This window comes from Ranitomeya variabilis, chromosome 5, assembly GCF_051348905.1.
Source record: "Ranitomeya variabilis isolate aRanVar5 chromosome 5, aRanVar5.hap1, whole genome shotgun sequence".
NCBI lineage: Eukaryota > Metazoa > Chordata > Amphibia > Anura > Dendrobatidae > Ranitomeya > Ranitomeya variabilis.
This window is the reverse complement of record NC_135236.1, coordinates 99,504,751-99,517,048: the sequence shown is the minus strand read 5'-3', so window position 1 is coordinate 99,517,048 and position 12,298 is coordinate 99,504,751. Positions and strand designations below refer to the sequence as shown.

General features: G+C 45.4%; 1 protein-coding gene across 3 annotated transcripts in view; it reads left to right on the top strand.

The window, feature by feature from the left end:
* Positions 1-9,625, top strand: part of RASSF2 (Ras association domain family member 2) — a 93,144-nt gene extending 83,519 nt beyond the window's left edge. For 2 of the 3 annotated variants that reach the window (XM_077263035.1, XM_077263034.1), the window contains exons 9-11: positions 50-171; positions 1,459-1,556; positions 7,026-7,565. In XM_077263035.1, the coding sequence (XP_077119150.1) occupies positions 50-171; positions 1,459-1,556; positions 7,026-7,095 (290 nt within the window). In that variant the 3' untranslated portion in view covers positions 7,096-7,565. Of the gene's footprint in view, positions 1-49; positions 172-1,458; positions 1,557-7,025 lie in introns of all 3 variants that reach the window. The other variant, XM_077263033.1, reaches the window with a different exon arrangement.
* The last annotated feature ends 2,673 nt before the right edge of the window (positions 9,626-12,298 follow it).

The following is a 12,298-nucleotide window of genomic DNA, read 5'->3' as shown; positions in this document are numbered from 1 at the left end:
TCAAAATCTTTTAACAATGCTTATTCTTTCTGTCATCTTCCCCCTACAGAGAAAAGCAAACTGAAAGACTCAGATTATCCACTCATCGCCCGGATTCTACAAGGTCCATGTGAGCAAGTATCCAAAGTGTTTCTTATGGAGAAGGATCAAATAGAAGAAATCACCTATGATGTAAGACTCTGTACTGAGCCATATATGCAGCCAGTAAATGTGTATGGGGGTTGAAATAGAAGCACGATTTGCCCCTTTTATGTCCCACATCCTAAATATGCCTATCAGTCATTCAATATGGACAAGCATATCTTGTATAGAAGCAAAGGCAGAGCATGCGGCAGCCATTTTGTAGTGAATCTGGATAGTGAGAGGTTGTCACAGGCTGCAGGTCTGACATACAGATATGGAGAGGAAACTATAAACAGTGAATAATCAATACAGATGGCTTGAGACCTGTTACCATCAACTTTCCCATAGCCATAAATATTGAGGTGACTTGTAGATTACTAAAGCTGTGTTTGCCTTAAATAGATTCTCAGAGAATATGATAAAAATGGCCACTTTGGCTTATTCCAAGCTCTAGGTTGCGGTCTAAAAAAAAATGCTGCTTGAGATGTGTCTCAACTGTCAGAAGAGCAGCATCATGATCTACTCACTCAGCTACGAATCAGGGCTGTAGCAAGAGAAAAACAGAAGTGTTTCTGCAGGACAGGCTCAGTTTCCCCAGCCTCAGTACTCCTCCTTGCTCGTTTGTAAACCCGTTCTTTTCAATTAGTCAGGTTTATAGCAAAGCATGGAGGCGAAGTACGTATACGTATATGTCATAGCCCATTCTGCTCATTCAGCTGTTGTCAAGTAATTGTTTTTTGTGTTTCCTTGCTTCAGCCCTGCTTCATGGCTGAGTGAGCAGATCAGCTCATGATGCTGCTCCTCTGGTAGTTGAGACACATGTCTCAGCTGTGAACTCAAATTTCAATAGATTCTCTCATCTCTTGTCCTCATTATACATTATATACAGTCTGTATACATTCTAGTCAATGTTTTCACATCCACTATCAGAGATTGAGATAATAAGGTGGTAGGAAATGCTAATTCAGGTCCTTTCATTTCTGCCCACCATTTTTTGTATTTTGTTTTTATTTCCTATGCCAGGGTAATTATTATAGGATATAAGGCATATAAAGGCCATCAAACACATTAGATAAAAGTGGTCCAGACCCTCCATTTTTGGCGTGATTGGTTGATAGTCTAACGTTTATAGGCCGGGTTGTCCTGACTCTCTCCCGACAGATGATGTTGAGGGAGAGAAGGATCCAGAGTAGCGGATGTCAGTGGTCGTTCCTTTTGCTCGGCTGGTCACTCTTGTGTATGGAGAAATCAGGGGAGGAGGCAATCAACTAATCGCGTGTATGGTCAGCTTTAGAATATACCTAATTTCCTTATATGTGACTCTGCATTTCTCAGGTGGCGCAGTATATAAAGTTTGAGATGCCTGTTCTGAGCAGCTTTATTGAAAAACTGAAGGAAGAGGAAGATCGAGAAATCTCCAAACTGATGAGAAGGTAATTCTAGTTCTGCCAACATGAAAATGAGAGGATGAAATTCCTTTCCTTTTACCTGACAAATTAGTGTTGTAACACATTAACATTTACATGGTTTTATGTGGACCCCAGGCACATGAATGTTATTGCATCTATTAGCACGGGCCGTTCTAGTGTACAGGGCTTTATTTTACCTCACTTGGCTATGATTTCTTAAAAGGCTATTCACAGCATTATAAATGGTTAAAAGTGCTTGTAAATACCAGAAACCTTTTCAATGTACCATAATTGTTAGTAAAAGTTCTTTCCATGCTCCAGAAAGGAGAAAATTGTAATTTTATTTTTTACTGCTTGCGTCCTAGACTGCAGAGGTGGCCGGTCTCCTAGGCATTGAGCATAGTGGATTGCCCCCCAAGGGCCGTGGGGTACTCGGTTCCGGGTCCTGTGGTTCACTGGGGGATGTCACGGTGGCTGACCCGGTCCGTGGCCCTGGGACGTCCGTATAAAAGGGAAAGGTCTTTTAAAGGGATAAAGTTCATGTTCGTGACACCACCTGTGGTATTCGGTCAGGGTAACTGACGCTGCTTTAAGGGGTCCGCTGGGGTGATGTTATGGCAGCTAGATGGTATACCTTCCCACAGGTGCAGTGTATCCCCAGGGCTTCCCGGTGTGTAGATGGTGGTATGGTAATAGGCGCAGAGAAGAACGAGGACACAAGGTTGCAGTCTCTTTACCTTTACTGAAGACTTCAGCATCCACAGTCCAGGGCACCAGATCACAGGGCAGGCAGAGTCCGGCTGGTTTGGAGGCAAGTCCAGAGTTCCCTTGTCCAGGTGGAAATCAGTAGCCTTCCCTTGCGCTGCTGTGGTGTAGTCTCTTACTGCCTATGGCTTCACATAAGGGTCTCACAGATGTGCTCTCTCTGTCCCCCATTTAGGATAGGACAAAACCTGTATGACTGGTGACTTGAGCCTGTTTAAAGGTTCTCTTAGATAACCCGGCTCTGTAGGTGTCACCGTGCCTCCTGGGTGTAGGTGCGGACAGGTAACCTGCAATTAGCTGTCCTGCCGGTCTCTGAAATAAGGAGTAGAGGTCCTTACTCCCTCGGTGTTCCGGCTACCGGGATTCTGCCCCTCAGAAGGAGGCAGCCTGAGTGGGGCTGGTCCCCTTCTGATATCCTCTCCTTTGCTTCAACTTCCTTCACGCTCGCTGCAATGCAATTTTGCCTTTCAATGTCTCTTTCTGGGAGCTGCAGCTCTGAGGGCATGCACAGCTCCGTTATCCTTTCTTGCCTCCAAACGTCGCATCACTCTCCCCGAGAGGAAAGCAATACCACTGTGATGACAACCAGGACCCTGGGGCGCCACAATAGCGCTTATGAGCTCTTTGCTATATAGCTTGCAAGCGCTGCTCTGAAGCTGTCCTAATCTCAAGAAGCAGCCAGCTTCAGTCTCCTTATGCACCTTCAATGCTACAAAGCTACCTCTGCTTACAGCATCAGAGAGTGCACAGTTTGGGCCAGGATCATGATCATGTCGCTCCTTGACCAGCAGGAAGCCATGAGGCAGGAGAGCAGTGAGCTCCTGATTACAAACATGGGTTAAACAGACTGACTTCCACTGATCTTGTTTTGCTGACCTATCCGATGGAGACCCTTTATTTTGCTGAATTGTTGGTGTCCTGGGGTGAGACCCCCAGTGATCATTAACTGATGGGATATCCTAGTGATCTACATTCACTTACAGAGGTTAGAGTACTCCTTTAAAGGAAATCTGGCCCTGAATTTGGCAGGCTATGTAAATGCTCTGTTTTCGGTCCAATGGGCGGTGTTTCTTCTTTTTTCATCCACCCCATCCTTCCCCGCTGTTCACAATATTTTCTGGAAAAGCATTACTGCGGAAGTATTTCTTTGTGTTCTGGGACATAGTGCGCTGGCTCATGCGCAGTAATGCTTTTCGGCTTTGCCCGCAGATGGGCAAAGCATACTGCGCGTGCGCGAGACAAGATTGCATTACGCATGCGCGAACTATGGAAGACATCTACTCCAATTACGGAAAATATTGTGGACAGCTGGGAAGGATGGGGTGGAGGAAAAAAGAAGTAACACTGCCCATCGGACCGAAAACAGGGCATTTACATAGCCTGCCAAATTCAGGTGACAGATTCCCTTTAACAAAGCAATCATGAAACGCAAAAGAGGCCGCTTCAAAGAGATAAAGTAAAGTATTTGTACCCAGATGAAACATCAGTATTTTTCTCCTCGTTGCTGCCTGATTGCTTTGTGTTAGGCCACATTCACACTAGCAGTATTTGGTCAGTATTTCATATCAGTATTTGTAAGCCAAGATCAGGAGAGGAACAATCAGAGAAAAAGTAAAATAGAAACACATCACCACTTCTGTATTTTCCATCCATTCCTGGTTTCGACTCCTAAATACTGATGTAAAATACTGAACATGTGAATGTGGCCTTTAAAGAAGTATTCTCATTTCTGTAACTGATGGCATAACACTTGAGATATCCATCACTTAATAATCACAAGGGGTCCCATCCCAGGACACCAACTGATCTACAAAATGAAGGGGCTGCAGTGCTTCTTCCGCGATGCTCCTGATTTGCCCACATGAGAGTAAACATGGGGGTGAAGGATCTAACTGAGAAAAAACTGCATGAATCCCACCTGGTTCCTGTACAGACTAAAGTATCCAGAAGCACGGACCATAGCGGTTCCAGCGTGACCTGGATAAAACCTTAGAGTAAGGGTACTGTCACACAGTGAAATTTCCATCGCTGCGACGGCACGATTCGTGACGTCGCAGCGTCGTATGATTATCGCTCCAGCGTCGTAGACTGCGGTCACACTTTGCAATCACGGCGCTGGAGCGATGCCGAAGTCCCCGGGTAACCAGGGTAAACATCGGGTTACTAAGCGCAGGGCCGCGCTTAGTAACCCGATGTTTACCCTGGTTACCAGCGTTAACGTAAAAAAAACAAACAGTACATACTTACATTCCGGTGTCTGTCCCCCGGCGTTCTGCTTCTCTCCACTGTGTAAGCACCATAGCCGGAAAGCAGAGCGGTGACGTCACCGCGTCACCACTGTGCTCGCTTTCCGGCCGTCAGGCGCTCACAGTGCAGAGAAGCTGAGACGCCGGAGGACAGACACCGGAATGTAAGTATGTACTGTTTGTTTTTTTTACGTTTACGCTTGTAACCAGGGTAAACATCGGGTTACTAAGCGCGGCCCTGCGCTTAGTTACCCGATGTTTACCCTGGTTACAAGCGAACACATCGCTGGATCGCTGTCACACACAACGATCCAGCGATGTCAGCGGGTGATCAAGCGACGAAAGAAAGTTCCAAACGATCTGCTACGACGTACGATTCTCAGCGTGATGTCTGATCGCAGTAGCGTGTCAGACACAGCGATATCGTAACGATATCGCTAGAACGTCACGAATCGTGCCGTCGTAGCGATGGAAATTTCACTGTGTGACGGTACCCTAAGACTAGAAAAGACAACTCAGACCTGGCTCCCTGAAAGGCCGTCGAGTGTTTCACGTACCTCCTTAGGAACAGGAGGAGAACTCAGCGCCAGAGAGAAACCCAGAAGTACACTTATCTGGCTAGCCTGGATACTCAGCAGTAGTACTAGAACTCTAATCAGGATCCACTAAAGACTATCACCAGCAAAGAAAAAAAGAAGGGAGGAAGCTAAAATAGTAGCACCTGCAATGAGATAGGACAGGCTAGATGACAAATGACAAACACCTGCTGTCTGAAAAGAATGGACAAAGGCAAAAGGTAATCAGCACCCAGACAGTGACAGAACTTGCTGTGGCTCAGCAGACCCGGGCACCGACAACAAAGGTCAGGATCGCTGAATCGAATACAGAGGCATGCCCGCTCCTCCATCACAATTTTCCTTCTGCACTGAGGTGTTTCCGGTCACAGCTTCATTCCAATAAATGTTGGGTGCATTTTGTTATCAGTGGTTACTGCAGGTTGTAGGCTTGTTGGAAGAGGTAGGTCTTCAGGTTCTTTTTGAAGGATTCCACGGTAGGTGAGAGTCTGATATGTTGTGGTTGAGAGTTCCAGAGGAGGGGGAATGCGCGGGAGAAATCTTGTATGCAATCATGGGAAGAAGAGATAAGAGGGGAGTAGAGAAGGAGATCTTGTGAGGATCGGAGGTTGCGTGCTGGTAGGTACCGGAAGACTAGGTCACAGATGTATGGAGGAGACAGGCTGTGGATGGCTTTGTATGTCATGGTTAGGGTTTTGAACTGGAGTCGTTGGGTAATGGGGAGCTAGTGCAGGGATTGACAGAGGGGAGAGGCCGGGGAATAGCAGGGGGACAGGTGGATTAGTCGGGCAGTCGAGTTTAGAATAGATTGGAGGGGTGCGAGAGTGTTCGAGGGGAGGCCATAGAGCAGGAGGTTGCAGTAGTCAAGGCGGGAGATGATGAGGGCATGGACTAGAGTATTTGCAAATTCTTGGCTGAAGAATGTACGGAACCCTGAAATATTTTTGAGTTTTAGTCGGCAGGAAGTGGAAAGGGCTTGGATATGTGGCTTGAAGGAGAGATCAGTATCAAGGATTACACCGAGGCAGCAGGCTTGTGGGACTGGGGAGAGTGGGCAGCCGTTTACTGTAATGGATAGGTCTGTTGGGGGAGTCAAGTGAGATGGGGGAAAGACGATGAATTCTGTTTTGTCCATATTAAGTTTTAGAAATCTAGCAGAGAAGAAGGATGAAATAGCGGACAGACATTGTGGGATTTTGGTTAGTAGAGTGGTGATATCTGGTCCAGAGATGTAGATCTGTGTGTCGATGGCATAGAGATGATACTGGAAGCCGTGAGATTCTATTAGCTGTCTCAGGCCAAAGGTGTAAATGGAAAAGAGCAGGGGCCCTAGGACTGAACCTTGCGGGACTCCGACAGATAGGGGACGAGGTGAGGAGGTGGTGTGTGATTGGGAGACGCTGAATGTTCGGTCAGTTAGGTATGATGAGATCCAGGATAGGGCCAAGTCTGTGATGCCAAGAGATGAGAGGGTCTGTAATAATAGGGAATGGTCCATGGTGACAAAGGACAGGTCCAGGAGGAGGAGGATAGAGTAGTGTCGCTTGGCCTTGGCGGTTAATAGGTCATTGGTGACTTTAGTTTCCCTGCACATCTGGGTGGCCTGGGAATCCTTCTGCATCCTCAATGTCGGGATTGCTGGAAATCCAAGAGGTCGGACCCCAGTGATCAATAAGTAATACAATAGTAGAATAGTTAAGCAATAATACCCTTTTCAGATATTAATACAGTCCCAAGTACAGACACACATTAACACATAGTGCCCATTTTACAAACTCTACCCAGCAGTATTGGAGAAACGCTGCTCAAATTTCAGTTACTGTTTCTCATTTCCTAAAGGACTCCGCTATGTGTGACATTGGTTGTGGGATCTGCAGCATGTATACTCATGTTTTTCTATCTTTTAGGTACACATCGGTCCGTCTGCTTATTGAACAACGACTCCATGACATGGCCGACATTCCTGCAACCATGTAGACCACAGACCATTGTGATTTGTGAATGAGCTGAGATTAAATACGCTAGATTCTTCCTCCACTTGGCCTGACACCAAGGAAGGACTAAAATATTAATACGATGAAGTTTCATTCTGCTTAACCCTTCTACTGCAGAGGAGCCACACTGCATTGTAAGCCTTCTGGTTATACCGTCATCCAGGGAGTACCGGCTATTCCTTCCAGGCTAGAACAGGTGACCTCTGTATAATTTATGGGAAGGTTATGGGACGCCATATTTTTCTTAGGCCAGTAGCAATACAGAAATGGACCAAGATTTTCTATGCTGAAAACATTTGACCAAATCATGGAAAGGTTTGTAAAAGCCACTTGAATGTATGTGGAGCCCATGGCTTCCTATCCCTACAGATATCGCCTTTAAGACACACAGGTAATTTTTTTGGATGCCTCAATTTAGAAGCACAAGGTGTAAAATAAAGTTTTGCTTTTGTCTTTCTGACAGTGTGCTCCAGTATGTAAGGAGCAGTCCTATCGATGGAGGTTCTTTATAGATTGTAGAAGGGAATTACTTTCAGTTCCACTAAAGGGAACCTGTCACCCCCAAAATCGATGGTGAGCTAAGCCCACCAGCATCAGGGGCTTATCTATAGCATTCTGGAATGCTGTAGATAAGCCCCCGATGTATCCTGAAAGAGGAGAAAAAGAGGTTAGATTATACTCACCCAGGGGCTGTCCCGGTCCGATGGGCATCGCGGTCCGGGGTCTCCCATCTTCATAGGATGACGTCCTCTTCTTGTCTTCACGCTGCGGCTCCGGCGCTGGTGTACTTGATGCTAGTGGGCTTGGCTCACTTCGATTTTGGGGGTGACAGTTTCCCTTTAAAGGGTTATCCAGAACGAAGTTATTAATCAGTGGGGGTCCTACAGCAGGCACCCCCATGATCAGCTGTGTCAAGGTGTCACAGCCATTGAAAGCACATGGTATTTGGCGTCCTAACATCACAGCTCCATACACTGGCCAGTTTGGGGTACTGCAACTCCTATCCTAATGTAGTGAATAGCTGTTGAGCTGCAGTACCCCAAAACAGCCACTACACAGTGTGCAGAGGGGAACCCCAATAGTACGTACACCGAGCTGCGAGACCTGATAGCTGCAGATCAGTGGAGGTTCTGTTTGTCAGATTCCCATGAGTTTGATATTGGTTATCTATATTATATAAGTAAAGTTTATCAGTATCTTTTCCTGCACAACCTCCTTGAACAGGACTTGTAACGTTTCCTGACTTGTCTCTTTTTAGAACATGGTTGCATTTCCAAAGAAATAATAATTTTCAAACACTTTTTCTTAAAACTATTTTGTGCTACTCCTCTATTATTTTTCCTAGAAAATAACAAAAAAAAAGACAAAAAAATGGAGGCAGCACACCAGTTTGAAAAGGTGAAAAATAGCCCATAATGGCGACGTTTTGGTTCTACTGAGAACCTGTCTCATGGCTTGTGAAAGTTCACAGTAGAATCAAAACCTTTCCATTATGGGCTATTAAATAGCACAAGATTTTTGACCTTTTCAAACCAGTGTGCTGCTTCCATTCTTCTTTGTTTTATACTGAAGGTTTGGTCTTTGCCTGGGGGACTTGGTACCCTGATGTTTTGCTTTTTTGACATATATTAACAGCTAGGTTCTACCATTCTCCCTGTGCATAACTTGGGTCAGTACTAAGTGGATTGAGAAGTAGAACACCCAGTTGACAATATTTTTTTTCTACATTTCCAGGACAAAGATCAGAGGAACATTGTTCGAACATCTAAAAAATAAGTAAAGGAAAAGAGCTTCAACATTCTTATTTTCTGGGGAATAGAAGTAGACGTGTCAGGAGAACTACTGGGTCCTATTTGCAGGGTATTTGGGATTTACAGGACTGCTCTGATATATAATCAGTCTGTTCATATTTTTTGATGGAAGTGATTTCTTTGAAACCTTAATATTACGGAATATACGCCGATTAAGTAATTTCCTTATACCTTTTAAAGGTCTTTTAATATATGCAAATCAAGCACAAAATATCTGGTGTCTACAGCAGTAAAGGACCTGATGGTACTTATCATTTCAATGCAAGGGAATAAACCAGGTATTGCGTGCGGTTATGATATAATCCGAGAATAACAATACTGTAAAGCCAATGTCATAACTGTTGTATTAATCCCAGCGGCATAAAGCTCCCCAAGTTATACTCCTATTCAGGGGAAACTATGATGGGAATTTGGGGGGTCACTGCTGGCACCTCTCGGAGCACCAGACATTGTAGTAAGTCCTAGGGGACACATTACCAGATTGATGTTGAGGTCATTAGGGCTATGGGGTGAATAGTGGATCCATTCATTGATGGCTGATGTTTTGTGTTTTGTACTGCTATATGTGCTGACCTTCTGATCTCTATGTCGAGTCTATTTGGTTTTCTAACAAATGTGAATTTTTTTTGCAGCAGGGAATGCTGATGTTATTTTCCCAGTGTCCCTTTCCTTTGAAATAAAGCACTTTTGCAATAAAATATATATATAGTGTTTCATTGTACTGTTTTCTATCACACTTGTTATTGGTGCTGTTAGGGTACGACAAGGATCCTTGCCTAGGGGAGAACGTGGTTATTGTATGGCTGGGGTCACACAAGCGTTTTTCTCTTATCCGAGAAAATCTGTGTAATTATGCTAATCATAATCTCATCAGAGTTTGATTATAGTTTTATCAGAACGTGATCTGATATTTTTTTTGGCTGTGGAGAAGAAAAAAAAAGTCTCCATCTTCTCCAGTCAGTCCATGAAAATCGTATCGCACTTGGAAGTCATCCGAGTGCAGAACAATTTTTCTTTTTTCCCCATGGACTCTATGGGTGCGAGAAAAACTCGCACACCACACGGACCATCAGTGTGACTTGCGAGAAATACGCACCGGTGTCCTTTAGAAAAGCCGGCAATTCAGTGCGGTGTACAGTAAAATCACACTGACAGGTTAGAATTGAATAGATAAAATAAATGTCTGCACATAGTATAGGTACATACCGGTCCGCTGTACAGTCAAGTCCCATGCTTGAGATGGATCTCAAGGGGTTAAATAGTTTACAACCCAGAGTGCTGCTAATGCTACCGCCGGGCTGTAAACCAGGGAGGAATGAATGGAAAGCTGCCTGCGCAGCCTTCCCGCCTGACTGGACATGAACTCATTAGCGTGGGAAAGTTTCTGAACATTTTCCCACGCTGTCAAGTTCACCGCGTCAGGCGAGCTTTTCATTCATTCCTCCCTGGTTTACAGCCCGGCGGGTAGCATTAGCACCGCTCCGGGATGTAAATTATTTAACCCCTTGAGATGGATTTCAGCGTTGGACTTGACTGTACAGGGTGCAGGTATGGGATATTGTTGCTTTTTTATTTTGGATTTTTTTTTACAGAAGAACGAGGACTTCGCTTGGATTGAGAGTGTAATAAAGATGATAAACCTGTGTGTTTAATTACTTATTTAAAAGACTTTATTGTTAATGTGTGTGTGTGTGTGTGTGTGTGTGTGTATTTTTAACCATTTCATACTATTGCATTAATAATGGATAGGTGTCTTATTGACACCTCTCCATTATTAACCAGGCTTAATGTCACCTTACAATAGCAAGGTGACATTAACCCCTTATTACCCCATATGCCAACGCTACAGGGCAATGGGAAGAGAGTGGCCAAGTGCCAGAATAGGCGCATCTTACAGATGTGCCTTTTCTGGGGTGGCTGGGGGCAGATGTTTTTAGCCAGGGGGGCCAATAACTATGGTCCCTCTCTAGGCTATTAATATCTGCCCTCAGTCACTGGCTTTCCCTCTCTGGTGGAGAAAATTGCGCGGGAGCCCACGCCAGTTTTTTTTTAATCCTTTAAGTTAACACCTACAACTCCACACACTACAAACATTATTAGTGAGGGATATATAAAAATCTAACGGATATGCAATGGTTTACTGTATGTAAACCATGTCTCATATCCTGTTGGGGTTCGGTAATGATTTAGCAAAAGCCGACAAATGAATCACCATCTATTCTGCTATCTAGCTCTGTATGAAATATAAAGAGATATATGTGTCTCACTATATAAAATATATGTGTTAGGTGTCGAGTTTGCACCACTGCACAGGGGGAATCTCGAACCATGTCCACTGCAGTCTCCCATTCTCCTTCAGCCACAGTGGAGCCTGCTCAGCAGAGATGTTGATCCCAGCATCTGGCTCAGGCAGATACTGTGCGTTTGGTGACAGCTGCCATTCCAGGCTCAGCCTTTGTAACGAGCATTGATCAGAGGTGAGCAGACGTTCCAGGGACTAAGTCCTGCTTTTCTTCTACTGAGCATGTCCACGGGACGACCTCTCATTGGTGTTTGGGGGTCACATGCTCAGGTCCTGTAGCGGCTCCGATTGGAGCACTAGGAAGGTCCTGGACGGCTACAGATATAAAAGGTTTGCATGGCCGCTTGGCCATGTGCACGCGTGTGCGCTGGTGAAAGCTCCGAATCATTCCCATCCTTTGTGTTGATGAATGCTCACGAATGTTGGAGCTGTCTAGAGCCAGTTAGTGCCATCCAGCCCCAGGCACAATCTATAGCGTCTTAAGAGCAGCGTTAGCCAGTGCGGCACCGTGCACAACCAGTGCGCTTACCTGTACCTAGTTAGGGCGGTTAGTGGTGTTCGCCAGAGCGGCTCTGCACACACTCAGTGCGGTAAATCATTTAGGTTTTTCCCTGGCACCGCAGTTGTGGCACCGAATGCTAGTGGTCTAGAGGGACTCTAACCCCGTGTCCTTGGGGCAGAGTCCTGTGACCCAATACTAGCGTTCACTCTGCGGTATTGCGGCCCTGTGACGCAACAGGGTTCGCTTCCTTACATACTGCGTGAAGCTAACCCCCGTGTGTTCACATTATCCTGCCATATACTGTCCGCCATTACTGAGCAGCAGGTGTCATCTCTGCACGGTGGACCCCGGACTGCGAACGCACCTTATACCATCCCTATAATTATTTGGTGCATTCCGCCAGCCCTAACAATATATATTTGAGTTTTGAGTTCACGGCTACTCTGTGAAGTAACAGAGGTAGCTCATACCGCCATTTAGTTCTGCCATTTGCTAGCAGCAGGTTCTCCTGCACGGTGGACCCCGGGCTGCGAACGCATATATTATAATAAAGTCTCTATATCCATTTGGT